The sequence below is a fragment of the Sceloporus undulatus genome, chromosome 1, assembly GCF_019175285.1.
Source record: "Sceloporus undulatus isolate JIND9_A2432 ecotype Alabama chromosome 1, SceUnd_v1.1, whole genome shotgun sequence".
NCBI classification, from domain to species: domain Eukaryota; kingdom Metazoa; phylum Chordata; class Lepidosauria; order Squamata; family Phrynosomatidae; genus Sceloporus; species Sceloporus undulatus.
In genome coordinates, this window is record NC_056522.1 from 69964932 (window position 1) to 69985643 (window position 20712).

General features: G+C 38.3%; 1 protein-coding gene across 9 annotated transcripts in view; it reads left to right on the plus strand.

Moving 5' to 3' along the window:
- SIPA1L2 (signal induced proliferation associated 1 like 2) overlaps nt 1-20712 on the plus strand; it is a 125355-nt gene that overhangs the window by 83290 nt on the left and 21353 nt on the right. For 6 of the 9 annotated variants that reach the window (XM_042449893.1, XM_042449838.1, XM_042449901.1 and 3 more), the window contains 7 exons: nt 2540-2797; nt 7512-7607; nt 8160-8263; nt 10737-10840; nt 14426-14811; nt 17009-17233; nt 20266-20416. In XM_042449893.1, coding sequence (XP_042305827.1) covers nt 2540-2797; nt 7512-7607; nt 8160-8263; nt 10737-10840; nt 14426-14811; nt 17009-17233; nt 20266-20416 — 1324 coding nt within the window. The remainder of the gene's footprint in view (nt 1-2539; nt 2798-7511; nt 7608-8159; nt 8264-10736; nt 10841-14425; nt 14812-17008; nt 17234-20265; nt 20417-20712) is intronic. The other 3 variants (XM_042449856.1, XM_042449884.1, XM_042449908.1) reach the window with 1 other exon arrangement.

Here is a 20712-nt window from a genome sequence, read left to right on the forward strand (position 1 = left end):
TTCCCATTGTAAAACATGCAGTAATATCACCCCTCTCCTTAAAATTTACTACTATCTCTTGTTCAGAAACCTTTCTTTTAAAATCTTTTGAAGTGTGTTCAGTTAGGTTGATATCTGAAGATTAGCTGGAGAGCTGGCCTAGATTTATGCACCAGGAAAGTACACTTCAGAGTTAAGCATTTGGAAAATAAATCAATACTTTGCTCCAAGCAAAGTATTGCTTGTATATATTTCATATAATGATGTACTGTTTCTTTCTTACCTGAAACACCATAAATATATATTTTCTCATAGTACTTATTTTGCTGATGTAGTTGTTTTTCACAACAAAACAGTAACCAGTGCAAGAATGGTTTCCGTGATTTTATTTTTGATCAAATAAAGCATAGGGTTTTTTTCTTTTGCAAATTATTTGGTGGAAGGAACTAGCAAGTTCATAGTTCTTGTATATTTAACCTTATAGATTGGTGAAGAAGGGGATTGTGGGTTCAGTCAGTTGTATCCATTAGCCAAGAGCTGCAGTTTCTGAGCCCTGGATGTTCTGCAATTATTTCTGATCTTTACATGAGAGGTGACTGAACATTCCTTTCCAAGTTTTCTAAGCAGCTGAGAAGACTGTGCCATTTTACTCGAGTCTAGCTATATGTGGCAGTGCTATCTTTCATTTACTACTTAGTTGAATGTGAAAAATGTTCTTATCTATTTTCTAGGATCCTAAAGTTCCCATTGCAGTAATTAGTTATAGTCTGGGCAATATATTCCCTCCAAATCTACAGAATGAAAGAAGATAATTTGCAGATCTAAGGCTCAGTATCCTAAAGCAGAAAACAGAGATGATGCCACCCTTTCTCTGTGATAAAAATGTGATAAATTAAAATTTGTGCTCTAGAATTCCTGAGAACATACTTTTCTTTCTTGAGAATATTCTGCAGCCTGACATTTTCCCCCTTATAACACTTGTCAAATATGTTTTAAACAGTCTTACTGTTTGATTCGTCAGTACACCTTAAAACCAGTTTCCAATTGTTAAAATATCCATCCATAGTTATTCTTTTTTGATAACTTTTCATCACATTCTGTTCTTTTTTGGCAAGAGTACTGCCTGGAGGTAGCATCTCAAAATTATTTCTTCTCTGAAAAATTAAGAACTTCACTTATTTTGGCTAGTTAGATTCAAGCAGTGAAATACACTTCGGCCCTTCTTCTCTGTGGGGCTTCTGTTCCAGACCTCTCCGTGGATGGTAAAAACCATGGGACCCCAAGTCTTGCAGTATTTAAATGGCAGCGTGTGTGTACAACGGCCGGTCTCCTGGGGCTGTGTACATACATAACTATTGAAATTAATAGGGCATGCCGTCCACGGATGTTGAAATCTGCGGATGGGAAGCCCATGATTGGGGCGGGCACAGTGTACGTTTAACATCAGGATTTATCAGTTCGTGTAACTTTTGGGCCCATTCCTAGAATACATCTGTGGACTCTGAAACACAGGCTGTTTCACAGGTCAGCCCTACCTGGACTCAGTGAAGACTGACAGACAAGAAACAGCTGGCTATAGAGAGACCTTTACCAATGACGACAAAGCCCCCCTTCTTTGACTTACAAGGGAGGAAGAAAAGAGAGGTAAAAGTTACAGATAGAAAAAGGCAACTGTAATGGTGAGGGGAGGAATAGAGAATGTGATGGTGGCAGGGAGGGTGAGGGAAGCTGGTGGTAGCAATGGGAAGGAACATGGAGAAGGGTAGAGAATGAGGGTGAATGTGAGGGAGAGTGCATTTTAGTGTGGTGAGAATGGTTTGGTTTGCGGATGACCTGGACATCCAAGAATGCCAGTGTCCCTTCTTTTTCTTTTTCCATCATGAATCTGTTTCATGCCAGCATTCTCTGAAGGTGCCAGCCACAGCTGCTGGTGAAATGTCAGGAATAAACTCTTTTAGAACATGGTCTTGTAGCCCAAAAAAGCACAAAATCTATAGATGCCAGCCATGAAAGCCTTCGACTTCAGTTTGCTGCCAGAGATCCTCAACTCTTCTCTAGTCACTGGTTTGCTTTTGTTCTGACTGGGAAGGGCAAGACTTCTGCTCTGGAGAGCTGGCTTTCCCTTGTTTATTACTTTGTACTATGAATTTAGAGTTTGAATCAAGTGGGGGGTGGGGGTGGGGTGTTCAGATAAAAAGTATGATTGTTAAAGAGTCTGAAGATCTTATACAGAATGTGGAATTAAACTCAAAGGAGAAAAATGTGAAAACTGGAGGAAGAATACTGGACTTGGATAGATTTTCTTTTATATATTTCTTTTCTGTGGCAGGTATAATTTCATGCAGTGGTAAAATGGTTGTTTACTTAGATGTTTCAGTATGCAACAGGCAATATTCTATGGTATATATGTGCATAGAATATTGCCTGTTGCAGTATGTGTGCACACATGCATTTGTCTACACACACATAAAACAGAATATATAGAATAAAACTGCTATGGTGGGAAAATACTATATTTGCTTTTCTTAAAGATAGATTGTCGTGGTTATGTGTTTTGCAGGGGTTGCTCAGAACTGTGTCGAATTCCTATGGTTGAGTACAAACTCGACAGCGAAGGCACCCCATGTGAGTATAAAACCCCTTTCAGGAGGAATACTACTTGGCATCGGGTTCCAACTCCTGCTGGGCAGCCTCTCTCTCGTGCCTCTCCAATCCTAGGAACATCTGATAGATTGCAGTGCCAGCAACTTCTCCAGCAGGCGCAAACAGCTATCCCTCGCAGTACTTCCTTTGACAGAAAGCTGCCAGATGGTGCAAGGTAATACACTCTATTATCCTTTCTAAATGTTTTACTACTAAACTTTTCTAGTCCTTGGTAAGAAATGATTTTAAAAGCTTTTGAAAAGCAAGAGCTCCAGCAACTTTTCAAATACATTCTACAAGATTTTAGCAGGTTTGAGCTAGAGATTACATACCATCTGAACCCTGGGTTTGCCTGTAATAATCTTTCATGAAACAAAAACTATTGAATGCTTGTGAGAATGACACCAGAAGGTACATCATACAATTAAAATTCATAAGTTATCTTTTGTGTTAACAAGGCCATAAGGAAGGTCCTTTTCTAAAATAATATATTGACTATGAAGCCATTAGGTTTGTTTTTTGGGGGTATGAGTATCATACTTAGTTTATTTAGCAGTTTTGGGGAGTCCTAGGGGAATGTTACCTCTTAACATATGTAATTTTACAATGTGAACTGAAATGAAAGATTCCGCCCCGCCCCCCTGCTTTTAAACCCAAAGGTTTTTTTAACGTGTAAAACAGTATAGCAGCCTCGTCCTCCTTGTTTCCACCCTAATCCAAAAAATATGACACAGTAGGAAATGTGGTTAGTTAGCAGCCATAATTTCTAGAGAGTGCCTCAGGGCATTGCATCATTTAGCCATTGCATGCTTAAGCAAGACCTGGTTTAAAGTTTTTTGTGTCTGTTTTTATTTAAGAGGGGGAAAAGACCAAACTCTCACAACTGCCTTATAAGATTTTAGAGATAAGATATTAAAGACAGCATCCCCATGCCCCCAAATAGCTTTATCAAGTTTTGAAGCAGATAATGTAATTGAGTTTTAATTGTGCTGAAACAAGAAGGGTGTGACACCATTGTATGGGTTATAAAGATGTCCACAATTGTAATGCAAGGATCATAAAACAGTCATAGTGGGCCATAAATCAATTATAATAAAGTCATAATAGCACTTTAGCACTTTACATTTCTGTACTGCTCTATAGTGAGGTAACCACTCTCTAAGCAGTTTACAATGTGTTAGCAATTGCCCCAAACAAGCTGGGTGCTCATTTTACCAACCTACAAAAGAATGGAAGGCTGAGCCAACCTGGAGACCTGCAGGTTTGAACTCACAACATTGTGGCTGCAGTACTGGCATTTTGCCATTGTGCCACCAGGGTTCCTTATAAATTGCTCATAAACCAGTCATAATGCATACATAAATCATAAATGCCATCATAAATCAATCACTCAAAGATAATATGCATACTCGTGACAAAATGGAGGTGCATTCTGTTAGAGGGGACATGGGGCCTGATGATTCAGTACTTAGTCAATTGCAGAGCGGGGGTTCCTTCCACCCTTGGCTGTTAAATAGCAGTAGCAATAGCGAGTACATTTCTATACTGCTTATCAGTGCACTTAAGCACTCCCTAAGCAGTTTACAAAGTGTAAACTAATTGCCCCCAACAATCTGGGTACTCATTTTAGCTACCTCGGAAGGATGCAAGCCTGAGTCGAGCTTGAGCCCTTTCACTGATATTGAACTCACAACTTTATGGTTTGTGAGTGAGTGGCTGCAGTGCAGGCATTTAACCACTGTGCCACCAGGGCTCTTTCATAGGGGTTGACTCCTGGTCTGCCAGTGTAATTAAGTGGCGCCAAATCACCCCCAGTCCCGTCCTAGGAAATTCCTCCTCTGTAACCATGTGGCTGGCTTTGAGCTCCTGGGCCATGCAGCCATCACCACCCCTCTGATCTTGTCCAACAAAGCCACATGTCTGCCATCCTGACCCATCCCCCCCACCCTTCCAACTTCTCACCCCCAGCCCAATCTACCATCTTTCAGTCCTACCCAACCCCCTTTCAATACTTTTTGTCACAATTGGGCATGCCGCATAGCTAGGTCTCACAAAGTGCAAAACAGTTGCATGATCTGCTTGCATGATAGCTAGGCCTGGAATGGCTAGACAGGACTATATAGGACCTACAAGTTTCATGCTAGATCTCACCCTAAGTCTCACAGTGGCCACAACCACCACAACCGCCATATACACTGCTGAGAACCCAAGCTAGATACCAAGCTACCAAGTTATGATAAGCAGTCAGTGCAGCAGAAGTCATTTAAAATCAGTCATTAAATACAGAATGATTTCAGTAGCATTCAGCTGCTGCAAAACGGGTTCAGCAATTCATTTGCCTCCCTCTGTTAAGCAATAAAACATTTACAGATACTAAATTGTTTAAATGATCAAGACTGAAATGAGCTATACCTTTGTACAAAGTTTCTTTAAAAAATAGAATCTTTACCAACATGCATGTTTGATGTCTCATGCATTTTATTTCTATAGACCTGATTTCCCAGTACATTTTTTGAAAAGGCTAAATCTCAGTCCATTAATAATATTTCTGTTTCATGGAGACTACATGGAGACTAATGAGCTGTTCAAGACCCTATTGGTCTTATTGTAAAAAATAAAATAAAAGTATGTGTGTTTTTATTATAAATGTCTGGATTCCTCGTTAGCCTGTGATCATTTTCTCTTGACAAATCTGGAAAAAATATTCATTTTAAGCTTTTTAGTTCAGTCTTTCTGCAATAGCAATCAGTTTAATAGTGCTGAGATTTTGTTAGTTGCACAGATTGCAGCTGTACTTAAATTTCATCTCATTTTCCATGTGCAGATTTTTATACAATGTTTTATAATTATATATAAAAGAGTGTTAACTTTATTCTTGGCAGAGTTTTTAAAATATTCATGTTGAAAAACTAAAAGCAGTAGAATTTCTTTAAATTGCACCATTTGTTAAATGATATAAAAATAGATAGTGTTCTGCTTTGTTTTACAGCATTTTTGACTAGGTTTTATTGGTGTTGTTTTCTTAGAAATTCACTGCTTAACAATAAGCAACTGGATTGTGCTTAGATTTAATAGCAATTTAATACCAATTAGCTGGTAATGCCCTGTTTTCTTGGAAGAGCCATTTTATTTGAGAGGAAAAGTGATCCCAAATTTGAGCATTTTTAGATCTCTGGTTGTCTTCCTGAACAAGCATGATGCCACCTCTTCCACATTCCATCTTTTTCATCCTATCCCACATTGAGTGCTAAATGAAATAGTTATTGTGTGTTTCCTTGATCCTTTGGCATTATGTGGATTGTGTGGTGTTGCTAGACAATTCATCTTTTCCCTCACAATACTGTATCCTTCGTAAGATTGTGATAGATTTCTCTGTGTGTAGGAGATATTGATGAATCTTATAGAGCAGTTTCTGAAAAAAACACACATTGGTAATAACTGAATCCAGTTCGAGATGGGCTAGGTTTGCCATGGGATCTTTATTATAAGGGATATCACGCTTATTTGATAGGACAGCTTGTCCCTTATAGTGGCGTTGCCACCCCTGGTGTCACCCAGTGCAGTGGAGCTGCTGTGGGGGGGGGCGTGAAGAGACATGCACTGCCACAACAAGCCAGCAGAGGGCTGCTTGACCCTCGTTTGCCGCCCCAAGACGAGAGGGCCCAGCCAGGTGCCACTCCTCTTTTGGGGTGTCATCCGGTGTCAGCCACAACTACCGCACTCCCTAGCGATGCCACTTGCTCCTTATAGGACAGGTATCTTCTATTGTAAGGAATTCTCTTATTTGAGTGTTGGAATCCTTTTCCTTTTTTATAGACTGAACAGGATGCTTAAAAATGTGTATTTGGGTGTGTGGGTCTTTCATACAGACAGACATATGTGCATCATTTAATTTATGAATGTTACAGAGAAACATATGGCTAGGTTAACTGAAATAAATGCTTTTATTTAGATAGAACACAAACATGTTAACATCTGCTTCTTGATTGTTAATGAATTTTCTGTCATGAATTTTGATTGTCCCTTACTGCTATTTTGAAAACCTAGCAACACAAACATGGTGGGGGGGGGGGGGGGGGAGGAGGGAGATGGTGTTCTTCACTTAGATAAATTTATTATAATGCTCTTTGAAAATCTTTAGTATAATTGGCCCCTCTTATACACAGATTTTTTATACATGGATTCAAGCATCCACGGTTTGAAAATGTTCAAAAAAGTGTAAATTTCAAATATCAAACCTTGATTTTTCATTTTTTATAAAGGACACCATTTTGCTATCATTATATTTAATAGGATTTGAGCATACATGGATTTTGCTATACATGGGGGATCTTGGAACCAAACCCTAGCACATAACAAAGGTCCAATGTATTAGGGAGAGAGTAGAATTAAAGTAAGAAGTGCACGAACTACAGTCAGCCCTCTATATCCATAGATTATGTACACTTAAAAATATTCTCCTTCCCCCCTCCAAAAATCAGACCTTGATTTTGCCGTTTTATATAAGGGACACCATTTTACTATGCCATTGTATATGATAGGACTAGAGTGTCCATGGGGGTCCCAAACCCCATCAAGGGCTCATTGTACTCACTATCACTCACCAAAATTAATTGTGAAATAGTTTCATCTTGAATGTATTACTATGAACAGGGCATGAAATTCATGCATTGCATCTCCATTGGCTATCGGAGAGACATACTTGTGTTTTAGTCAGTGGTAGATTGTTTATCATTCTGTCTGTTTAAAAATTATTCTCCCAAATGTAATCATATTGTTTGTAATCCTAATTTTTAATTATTTTTAATTAGTTTATTAATCATATATGTAAAAATAATAGCATATTTGTTGAAATACCACAGATATTAGTACCTTTTAAATTACTCTAGTAAATATTTCAGAAGCTCACCAAGCAACCAGTCATCTTCCAGTGACCCTGGACCAAGTGGAAGTAGTCAGTGGAGGCATCAAGTGGGATATGACGGGTACTTGTTCTTTACATCTCTACCTCTTTTTATAAATAATAAATATAGAAATTAAGATAGCAAACTAGTTGAAGATTTTATGGACTGGTTCATTGGTAAAATGTAGGGCAGTGCAACAATAGCAAACTAATTGAAGCTGTTATGGACCGCTTCATTGGTAGAATGCAGGGCAGTGCAACAATTTTGTGTGTGTGTGTGTGTGTGAGAGAGAGAGAGAGAGAGAGAGAGAGCTTTAGATTTTTAACCTACTCTATCTACTATAGCTTAAGGACAATACTTAGTTGTAAGGAAAATATCAAGCAGTAAGTCAAATGTACATTAAATACATCAACAGCTGTGTTGGAAAGTGATTAAGAAATGCTCAAGTTGTTTGTGCATGTTGCTCTTAGACAAACATTGCAATAAAGTAATCAGGATGCATTTAAATTACAGTCATTACTATTAAATATCCTGTGTTTGCTCACCAGATGAAAATACTGAAAATATGTAGGCAACTGTGATAAGCAGTTTTCACAGTAAAAAAAAAGCACAATTTTCTCTCTCTGTTAAAAGGTGTCAGTCTCCTTTACTTCACGACCACCAAGGTTCAGGCCCACTGGAGAGTGAAGGAGGCAGAGAACATGAAGAATCTCTGGAAGGGACTAGACATTCCAGTGGTAATGAGCTTTCTACTTAATTGAATTACCATATTTGATGAATTTGTTTTCTACTTTTATAACATTCCCCATCATAACATATCCCAAAAACCTTTGAGATGAAATCCCAAAGATAATAGAAATGAAGCATTCAGTTCTGCCTCAATAGAGGTGTAAGCAAAATGACTCACAGAACAGACGAAACAATGGTAGTTTATAACTGCCAAGGCACAAATATTTCATGTTTTCATCTAACAGTTTCTTCCCATGGTAAAGCACCTCAAGGAGGTTGGATTAATCTAGAAGGCCAGTTGCTGACTTTTTATTTTATTTTGTATTTCATTTATTAGAGCCTAAATCCAGTGGGAGACATCTACTGATTCTGGCAGCAGACTAAGGAGGGGGATCTCCTCACCTGTGTACCCCTAAAACCTTCTCCAGATATCTGGGGGATCTTCTGGAACTGGTTCTTGAGTGTTGCAGTGTAGAGCAGGGGGGAGTGCTGTTATGCTTGCAATGTTGGATTTAAGCCACTACCGGGATAAAGTGCCTAAGATGGCTAACAAAACAAAAAGAGAGAAAATAAATAGAAAAAAATTTCAGGTAAAATTAGACAAGCCCAAAGGCTCAGAGAAACAAAAGTATTATTAGTTGCTGATAAAAAAAAATTAATAATATAAAAATAAATAAAGGGCAGAGAACAGATTAGATAAATCTCTCAGAGCAACATGTGCCACATTTTGGATGCTGTAACAGAAGGCACCCTCTCATATAATAATAATAATAATAGGTCCTAGAGTCACACCTCAGAAGGTAATGGAATATGCAGAACGGCCTCACTAGCATAATGAGGCCCTCCTACACATTTCTTAGAGGTTTCTTGTTTTAAGACTTCAAAATTCATACATTCAGTTTACTACATGCGTTTTCCCGAATTCAAAGATATAATGTTTGTAGAATCAGTATGTAGAGAGATCTTGTAGCACCTTTGAGAGTAACTAAAGAAAGAAGTTGGCAGCATGAGCTTTCATAGACTTAAGTCTGTTTTCTCAGATGCATTTGGTCAATTCAAAAAATGCAGTTGTTTCTGGAAACTGGCAGCTTGTGAAGGTGGTACAAAAATAGATTGTATAAAAATAGATTCCAGATAATCTGAAGCCACTCAGCTCTTGCTGCAGAAGCTACTCAATAATATTCATCATCAATATCCCTGCAAAGACCTTACAAACTAAGGGCCATGTCTTGATTAACTGAATCACTCTCTCTGTAATGCAGTCTTCCTCTTTTCCTACTGCTTTAACTTTTACCAAACATTATTGTTTTCCCCCCCACTGATTCCAGGGATGCTTTGATTGAGAGCTCCTGCATGGCAGGGAGTTGGACTGAATGGCCCTTGTGATCTCTTCCAACTCTATGATTCTTTGATTCTATTCTGAGGCAATCTGCGTAAAGGGCATTATTGTAGACAGATGTCATGGCACAAGGGACCATGGAAAGGTCTGCATAAGTCTTCACTGAAGAGAGGTGCTTATTGCCACCGCCATCACATAGGCAGGGGGAACCCTGATACAGTTAACAGAAACAGATGGATTCTTTCATGATTTCTATCTCAGATTAAATGGTAGTTTGTTACTCCATGTCCAATCTTTCAATAATCACACTGTTTAACAAATTCCGTGTGCTTCTTACACATGAGATGGAAAGGCATTTCCCCTTATAAATGCACTCCCCCTTTTCTGAAAAGCACTCAGATAATTCCGTTAAAATAATATAATTTCACTCCCTTTGCTGCTAAACCTGTTTTTCCTTTCCTGAACACAGTCAGTGCTCAGAAATAGGATAGTAATGAGGATAATGATTTTACATTATGCTTGCATTTCACAGGGAAGAGCAGAATGAAAATCATGTGGGTCTTCAGATATTGTTAGACTGTAACTTCTAGCAGCCCAACAGTAAAGTCAATGCTGAGGAATGCTGGGAGAGGCAGTCCTGCAACATATAGAAGGCTGCATGTCTCCCCTTCCTTGGGGAAGATACAGCAAAAACATATGTACCTCATGGCTCGTCTCATCCAGAACTTTTACAGGTAATAAATAACATAGAGCCTGTATAGACAGACCAAAATAAAGCTGCTTTGGGTCACTTTGGAGGTATGCTGTTTAATTGATGCAAGAGTCCAGAAGCCACGCCAAAGTCACACTCTAGTCCTAAGGACTGGAGCACAGCTTTGGCGCAGCTCTGGCCTCTTAAGATGTGTGTATCATTTAAGCAGCATACCTCCAAAGTGATCCGAAGCAGCTTTATTTTGGCCTGTCTGTATGTGCCCATAGATATCAATTTTCTCTGAAGCAAGAAGGAACAAACTTTCTGATCCTGACATTCCAAAGAACACTGTTGCAAACCTGATGCATATAACATTAAGCTGTCAGACTTTTTTCCTTGTTCAGTATGTTTTTTGTGTTTATAAATTAAAACACATAATTATTTATGGCAGAAACCAAGTGGCATGCACCATCAACCAAAGTCTTGAGTTCCTATAAAGACCGGGCTTTACAGAAAGAGAGCAGTGGCAAGGATTCACCAAACAAATTTTCTCATGTAAGTCTTTTTACTTAGGGTTTCCCAATATAGGAATCTTTCTCACATGCTATGTGACTGCAACTGCCAACTTGGTTTAAAGTTTATATTTTGTTAATAACTTTCCATGCAGAAAAGGAAATAGGAATTATGGAGAATAGATTGTACTGCAAGATGAGTAAGCTATTGTTGATAAATACATTTATCTACCTTTCTATACCCTGCAGTTCTGTTTCACATTATCTTATTTCACACTGTCTCCTTGGAGTAATTCTGAGAAATAGTAATTTGGCACAAAAGAGGTCTTCCACTTTTTATCTGGCAACATTAAACACTTAGTTATAAGATGAATGGTAGGGTCTGACAATTCACCAGGTACTTTGGGCTAGATTTCAGAGGAAGGAACTGGCAAAACCACCTCTGAGTAGTCCTTGCCTAAAAAAACCCCTGTGAAAAATATGTGGGGTTGCCATATAAGTCGACAGACAACTAGAAGGCACATACACTTACACACACATTCACAAGTTATAGCCATCTCTGATGTAGATGTGGATTGAATTATTCTGGTTGCTGCCTCAGAGAAGCTCATTATAAAGGGCATGTGCTGGTTTCTAGGACACTGAGTGGATTAAAGCCTCACTAATGTAAGCATCACTCTGGTGACTGATTAGAACCTGATTTCAATTGGCTTCCATAGTCCCAGGTTCATGTCCTGTTGTATTCAAGTGACATGCATACAGTGCCATTGCTTGTCATATTGTGAGGAATACACATCTATTTTAATTACCAGCAATTGTGATTTTGTTATTTAGGCAAATTTTCATCTTTAAAGAATGCATCTAATTAGAATATCTTGATATGTTTGTTCCTGTTAATTGGAAGGGGGGGTGAGGGTTGCACTGATGACCTGATATTAAGAAACAATTATTTCCAGCTGAATTAAATAATGTAAGAACTGATGTGTGAGAACTGGAATAGAGCCTGTTGTGCACTAATATTAATTCTGTGGTAAATTAAATGAAGGAACTATGCCAGGCGGAGTTCTGAACTTTCCACCACTTGAAGTACATAAGAAGATCCTTTCTCCTTTATTGCAGCCAGCGCATGAGTGTGATCTTTTGTCTATAAGACAAAAGAGTCTCCACCATATCTACTCATTATGCATATTTGAACCAACAGTCTATTTTGAGCAAAATAATGCTGGCTCTAGTTCATCTTTATGTTTGATATTTAAACCATTATCTTACCCACTTGAGAAGACTGATTTTGCCACTTAGCCTTTCTTTCATTTTATCCCCATATTTCTACTTATTATAAAGGGTATATGGATTTGTGCTACCTCTTGTGGTTAAAAGAGAAGAGCTTTTATCTCCTGCCCTCTTTATTTATTCAAGCTGTTTTAAACATTTGAGTCACATTAGAAGAGGATCTGTCATTGCTGACCTTATTGGAATTTGTTGATTTTAAATTTTACAAATGTTACATGTTTTTGCATGTTAAGGCAAAAACATGGAGGAGAAAGAATTGAGGCATCTTATCTCATTTTCTATTGTTCACCTTTGCTCTGCATTTTGATAAGATTTATCTCAGAATACACTGTTCTTACACAAATACAAACAGCTACTATACACACATCTAATAAGGCTTTCCCCCTAGAGATCTGCACATCACCACCACCTTAATACAGTGAGCCTGCCACATTGGCCGGCTAGTTATCTATATCTATATTGGGTGTTTGTGGCTCACCACACCTCACTCTTGCACGCAGACATGGTGATGCCGACATGCACATATTACTACCCATTAAACAATATGAGGTGTAACTGTCTGCATTTTCCCCCATCTGTAGAAAGGCCTGGAACTGAAACCCCACAGATGGAATGGGATAGGTCCATTGTATAACAGAGACTACTTTTGAAACTTTAGGTCAAGAAAATAGTGTTCATGACTGAACACTGCTCTTCAATAGACAGAAGTTCTGGTAGGCACAGTAATGCTTAGGAATCCTCAGAGTTTTGGAGCATATGAGCATGCTTGGACTTTTCAGAAAATTGTGTAGGCACTTTCATGAAATAGATGCTTGGCAGGTGGGAGTGGGAGTAGTCACAAAATGTAACATTTCAGAGAGACAGACTGGTGAGGTGAAAGTAAAATATAAACATAAGCACTTCTTTAAACCTATAGTTTCCTGAGTCAAGAAACACTTCACAGAAAATCAAATTGGCGTTCAATAAATTCTTCTAAAACCCATTCCTCTGAATATTTCCCTAAAACAGGTAGATCATACTGAAATAACTTCTGTCTATATAGGCAGAGAAACATTAATACTGACAACACACAAAGATAACTCTTTTCAGGATCTCCTACAACCCTGCTCCTTCTCACATGTTCCTCCATTCATTCATAGACATATAATCTGGCAAACACACATACACATCTTTATCACCTCCTTTCAAATTCTGCAAAGGTTGCTCTACTCTCTGGTCCTGTCTGGTTTCTTGGACCTATTCTAATTACCCAAAGCAATGAGGACGGTCTATTTACTTTTGCTTGCTGCATGCATTGCAGAGCAAAGGTGAAGCTTGCACCTGTTTGTCATATAGTTCTCAAGATTGTTTCTTTGCCACATGGGGTTGAGAGGTATTATAAGAAAATGAAGAGGTAGTCCCAGAAAATCCCTTGATAGGTTCACTTTAGGGTCACTTTAGGTTGGAAAAAAGTTGAAGGAACATCACCACAACAGTAAAGCAAGGCCCAGCTTTTACTTTTAAACAGTTCTATCCACCTGGGATGTTTAATCCCTTGGTAAGTGCCAGGGATGGTGTTTCAAGACACACCAGAAACTGTATGTACTGTTTTCTTCAGAATATCAAAAAGATGGTGGAAAAGTAAAGCTGTTATTATTTGGATTTGCACCATTCTTTTTGAACCACCCTGTAAGATGGTATACAGTGCTGCTTAATAGATCAGGGTTGGGAGCAGCTGGTAGTTCATTTTGAGGATGGGCCAGCAATGATCTGTTATAATGCTTGGCTTAAACCCTCCTTGCATTTGGAGATCCCCTCAGACTCCAGACATTTCTAACACAAGTTGTGGAGTAATCCAAGCTTAACCTTTAACCAATCTTTGTAACCTTCAAAAATACATATATTTCTGGCATAGCTTGAGAAATACTTGCCCAAAAGAGGTCAGCTGCTAGATGAAAGTACTTGTTAATCTAGAAAAATAGTCTGTCCAGCTACAACCTGTTTTCAGTTATTTACATGGAAGAGAATCTTCTGTGCAGTGATGGAAATATGACCATGCAATATAAAGTGCTGGGTGTATTTAATTTCAAACTTTATTTGAACATAATTAATCCTGTAGAGTCTCACATGTCATATGTAGTAGATATGTTACATTCCACCCTGATTATATGTGTGTTTATAAAAATATTAATGATTATTTATATCTAATAGATAATGTTAGTAGCATAAAACTTTATATGTAGGCTTCATTTATATTTGACACTTCTAACAAATGGTAATGTGCCATTGTTTGCTTTTCCCATTGATTTAACTGTGAAGAACAGGAAATAAACTCATTGTAAAATGTTTTTCTTTTAAGATTGGAGACAAAAACTGTTCCAGTCATTCTAGCAGTAATACCCTGTCCAGTAACACATCCAGCAATAGTGATGACAAACATTTTGGTTCTGAAGACCTAATGGACCCTGATTTACTTGGATTAACGTACATTAAAGGAGCTTCTACTGACAGTGGCATTGATACTGCTCCTTGTATGCCTGCTCCAATCTTGGCCCCTTTGCACCTTGCTGGAAGTCGATCAGGGATACACAGTCGGACGGATCAGTGGGCTGAATCTTCTGAAACTCCGGGGCAAGATGATGAGGCAAAAATGTATGCTGTTCACAGTTATGCTTCTGCCATTTCTAGTGGTCATACAGGAGATGGAAGCATGGGAGATCTCAGTGAAATATCGTCACATTCGAGGTGGGTGAATTTCCTTCAGTATGAGTAACAAAATTAATAGATCTGAGTGAATAATTTGTCAATTTCTTCTTGCTTGCTACAGACATTATATTTTACTGAATGTACAGTATTTAATCTCATTTCAGCCATATTACGTATCAGAAAGTGTGTGAGGAAATGTTGAAAACCCTTTGTCCCTTGCAAACGTAGGTCATTAGCTTTTCACAGTGCAGTCCAGTGATGTTAACATTAAATTATAGAAGGTAGAAAAGATGTGAAGTATATTAGAATCATAGAATCGTAGAGTTGGAAGAGAGAGCAAGGGCCATCCAGTCCAACCCCCTGCCATGCAAGAACTCTCAATCAAAGCACCCATGACAGATGGCCATCCAGCCTCTGTTTAAAGACTGCCAAAGAAGGAGACTCCACCACACACCACACTGTTGAACAGCTCTTACTGTCAAGACATTCCTCCTAATGTCTACATGGAATCTCTTTTTCCTGTAGTTTTAATCCATTGGTCCAGGTCCTATTTACTGGAGCAGCAGAAAACAAGCTTGCTTCATCATCAATAGGACACCCCTTCAATATTTATTTGTGCCATTGGGAGTTACTTAGATTAGTGTTACTCGGAGTGGTGGTTAATGGACCTGTTTTCTTCCCAGAGCTATCCAAGAATGGGGGGGGGCAGTTTTAGCCAGTGGGCATCAATATGGTGCTGATACCTAGCACATGAGGGAAGTGGCTAGTCAGATAGCCATAGAGACACTGATTTAGATAACATGGTTTTATTTATAATTCAGATGACTTTCCACCAGTGGGAGTATTCCCTAAGTGGAACTGTGTTGGAATGCTGCCACTGTCTGAAAAGTAGATCTTTAAACCAGAGCAGATTGGGGAGGGGGAAGGGAAACATTCAAATGAAGGAGATTTTGTAAATATTATTTTGTCTTCTGTAGATCTATTTTGAAATGTGTAATTGCACTTATATCTGCAAAAAATGTTCATCATCTGAGCAAAGAAAGATTAGTCTTGTATCATTATTCTCTGTGGTTTACTCTATGTGAATGAATAGGTTTTCTCCTTTTTTTTAAAAAAAAAAAAGACATATAGTTGAGCATGAACGTATGATGCCCCCTCCATTTCCCCATGGCCTCCTGTTGGATCAGCCAGTTTGTTAATGTTTCTCTCATTTTGCTTCAGCGAGATAAGTGATGGAATGAGAGCTTGATGGTGCAACTGATCACTTGTGTGCATGTGTGAACAATTCACAGGCAGCATAAAAAATACAGTGGTGCCCCGGGATACGAAATGATCGCGTTACGAAATTTCCGGGGTACGAAAAAGTTAGATTGGAAAAAACTGTTCCGGGTTACGATATTTTTTTCGGGTTACGAAATTTATTTCGGCGTGAAATTCAAATGCAAAGCGCGGCTAGCGGCTTTCCAGCGCTAACGGAAAGCCTTTTCGGGTTGCGAAATTATCGGGTTACGAACGGAACGGCGGAACGAATTAATTTCGTAACCCGAGGTAGCACTGTATGGGCACCAATAGCACTGGTGGCTCACTGGCCCTATTGCACTGGTGCAATAGTCCACACTTTCCAATTTGAAGCAATGCAACCTGAGTGTCATTTTGCTCCAGTGTTTAGCCTCAGAGCATGGCTTTGCCCCAGATTTCTTCCGTGTTGGCCACATGCATCATTTAAACAGGAAGGTTTCAAAACAGGATGAAACCACATCTTATGACTTGTGCAGACAGCCCCTGTGTGAATGCTATGAGCATCCTGCAGCCAGCATGTTGAGCAAGGAAAGTATCTTCTTGGTCATGACATGTTATTTATGAAATACAGTATATTCCCCAGGAAGGGGTCTTCTATTACAAGCCTGATGTCCTTCTGCTTACAGTGGAAGATAACATGTATTTGCCAAGGCATTTCTGCTTCTAGTCTGATTTTATTCATTTTGCTGCTGCTGTGATTTTTTTTTCCCTTCATTTTTCAGCTTTTTAATGTTTGCTTTCTCTTTTTCTGATTTAAATAGACTGTGATGTAGATAATTGTCTTGTACAAATATTTCTAGAATGTGCCCTTTGTGATGAAGAATTAAATTTTACTGATCTTAAGAAAATGTTAGTTCTGATTCTTAAGGGAGTTGAATTTTTTTTCTGTCTCAGATTTCCTCACATAGTGCGCTTCATATTGTCTCCCTTCTTCTAGTGGGTCACATCATTCGGGAAGTCCTTCAGCACATGGTCCTAAGAACAGTGGATCATTAGATACCTCCAAAGTGTACATAGTATCTCAAAACTGTGGTCAACAGATCCCTGGATCTATAGCAAAATGCTACCCTCGTCAAGGAGCAATAAGCAGATATGTCATTGGCTGGAAAAAATCAGAAGGTAGCCCAACACCTGAAGAATCTGAAACTTCTGAATGCCAAGAGTAAGAGAGTGTGTGTTCATATTTTGTGCTGGGGGGGGGGCACAGAAAAGAAAAGGCAAGCTGGGTGATGTTGAATTCCAGGGGCTTGGAAGATGCAGGCAAGCTCGAGAGAAATCTGGCTATATCTAGACTCCTTTCTATTTATGGGTACTTCCAAACAAGGCCTTTGTCATTCAGTCATTATACTGCATGCATAGAATTATTATGGGATGTCCAGATGATATTTTGCACTTCTAATCTTCCTGTATTTTCCACTATTTCCTCTGTTTTGTTTTTTACAACAAAGAACTCATTAAAATTTGTGTGATGAAACTGATGTTGGTATGTTTTATGTGTATTAAAAAAGGGTATTGAAAAAAGGGCAACCTTTGGGTCAAGTTTAGAAGCTGAAGATAGAGGAATTTAGAAAGTGAAAGAAGGTAAGAGTAGGTAGTAAGAACAAGATTGAAAGGTGAAAAAGAGAAGAGAATAGGAAATTAAGGAAGGATGGGGTAAGAAAGAGCAAACCTATAAGGGTGATATTAGAAGGATATTAGAGGAAGAAAGGAGATATAAAATAAGTTTGAAGAAAGAGAACTTGATCCAAAGGATGTACAGACATAAATTAAGGGGAGAAGGTTATGAGAAGTAAATGATATCAAAGGAAAGGTATTTTATGTCTAACATGTTTTGTCAATGTGGAATTGTGTTATTTGTTTTTTGTTCATTGTTTCTTGTTATATGTTTGTCTATTGTTATATTGTTTATCGAAATAAAAAAATTAAAACAAAGAATTCATTAAGAAACAGAAGGTGAAAATAAGTATATTGTATATTGTAGTTTGATTGGTAGTGCATGTTTTTTCCCATCCATGGCAGGAGAACTAAACCCCTCACAGATGGGGGTTCTACTATAATACTGTGTACTTTGAAATACTAGCCACTTTTATTAATTGTTTTTTAATGGAAGAATTCAGGCTTTGGACTGGGAAACAAAGACAATCTCTGGATGGCAAAGGAAGAGCACCCCACACCATCTTGGGTTATTCCTCATGCGTCAGCTGACTAAGCAGGAGTCCCAGATTCTTTTTCTCTTCATCCATTACTCCCTTCCCTTCTCTATTACTTTTTTTTTTCTACCTTGTCAGCTAGATGTGTTTTTTCCCTTCATTCACACACATTAAATTCAGAAAAATTTAAAACATTACAAAATGCAGGGAAATCATACAAAGAGAAGGGCTATAGTTGATGAGGTGGACAAAAGGGATGCAGTTTTGCATTCAAAGAAAAAAACTGCACCAGATCCAGTAATTGAGTCTAACTCACTGACTACTACCCAGCAGATCATATGTCTAGAAAATAATAAGATTGCACCAAATCAAGTGACTGCTACCCAGCGAATCTCTGAAATTAAAGAGGATGAAGTATTAAAATGAATTCTGTTACTTTGAGTGAGAGTGAGTCAGAGGGCATGGTAGTGCTACCCCTGCTGTAGAAAAAGGAGTAGAAAGGATGGTAGAGAAGGAGGTACTTAAAACACACACACACACAAACCAAGTTAAGCAACAGTATTTAAAAACCTGAGTTACTCTGTCAGTCAGAACCAGGAATTCAGAGTTCTGTTCAGATAAAACTTTGACCATGACTTCAAACTGACCTATTGGGAACAGAGGTTTCAAAGCAGGGGTGAAGCAGATATAGGCAAAAGCACCTAGTGGAATGATCAGGCAGATGGAGCTTCTGCAGCGTAACAATAGAATCCCCCACAATCCTAGAGATGCAGCCTTCCTTCATAGCTAATTTAAAAATGCTTCTGATGAGCATGCCTAATTCTTCACAAGTAGCTTCACTGAATCAACACTATCTTGCAGTATTGCATCTTCTGAAGAGCATTATTGCAGTTACCGTTTACAACTCATGATTAAAGAGGCTGTAAGCAAAGAAATAGCATTGTTGTAAAGAAGCCATGCCAAAGGTAATAGAAATTCTTTTGTCTGTCCAACAATGGGTAAAGCTGGTTTTCCCAGTCTAGTGCCTTTCATATATATTTTTTACCCCAGCTGCTATCATCAATGACTATTGGACTTGCTGGCAGGTTCTAGTGTGAATTGCAGGTCAACATTTCTGAGAAGCATCGGATTGAGAAAAGATGTTTAGGAAAATCAAGAACATGACATATGTTCTATTAATAAAGTGGTTATGAGTCATCTCCATGGTTTGTTTAGCCACTTTTACTGTGAATGAATACCAAGTGTTGTAAACTATACAGTGGAACCTAGCCTTACACGGGGGATCTGTTCCGGAACCCCCCCCCCCATGTAAGGCAAATCTCGGGTAAGCTCGAATCCCATTCAATAGAATGGGGCTCGGGCTTGGGCTCGCGGTGGCATGGGGTGCACACGTCATTCATTTAATGGTGATGGGGCATCTGTGTAAACAGGAAGCCGCATATGGTGCGCCCACATATGGAGTGGGCACACTGTATATCAAAGGAAGGAACTGGCAGACCATCTCTGAGTATTCCTTGCCTAAGAGAAAAACCTATGGAATTCATGTGTTTGCTATGACAGGCGACTTGAAGGCACATACACATACATACTAAAAAGAGAGAAGAGAGATGTGGAAAATCCTGTTGACCAGTAGAAGTCTATTTGCACAATGTTGGATTGTGTCTCAACTTTATAAAAATGTTTTGCTGTTTGAGCTGTTAAGGACTGATCTGTTGGATACCATTGCTATAGTTAATAGGATTTTGGTATCAATTTTTATCATTACCATTTTGTTATTAATAGACTTTTAATTTTTTTTCTGCCTCTTATTTTATTTATGGAAATCTTTAAGTTAAAGTTGATGAATATTTTTTTAATAATTCTTTTTTAAAAAACAGCATTTTAGATACCTTTAGGAAATTAGTGAAAATGTATTAGAAAGAACTGTGCAAAGAAATAATTTTAATATTAAAAATATATTTTTTTAAAGGCATGATAAATAGAGCAAAAAATTGAAAAGATGTTAGTGATCTGTAAACAAACTGCCCAATAATCATTTTTGCAGACTGTATAATGATGGTGATGGCCTATCTTCAAGTCGGCTTCAGGCCTCTGTAAGGAGTACAGTTTCTGAAAGCCAGCGAGTCTTGTCAAAAGAAGAGTTTCTGAAGCTGATGATGCCAGACAGCATCTCTGTGGAAGAAGGCAGAAGAAAGGTTAGCTCCTTTTTTTGTCTCTGTAACTGTCACTACTATCATTCAGCTTTATTCAGATTAGTTCTAAAAAGAACAATAAAAAGGGAATAGAAGGAGTAATTCAGATAACAAGTTTCTCCCCTATATGGCTATGAAAACTACTAAGATTTAGCATGTTTCCTCTGAAAGCTCAACATTTTCTAATCAGTTCCTAAATTCAGATAAAATGTAGTTTCCAATTACTTTACAACTTTCCCAAACTTCATCTCCAATAATCTGAATAAAAAAGAGAATATTTTTAGATGAGCATTTGTTTT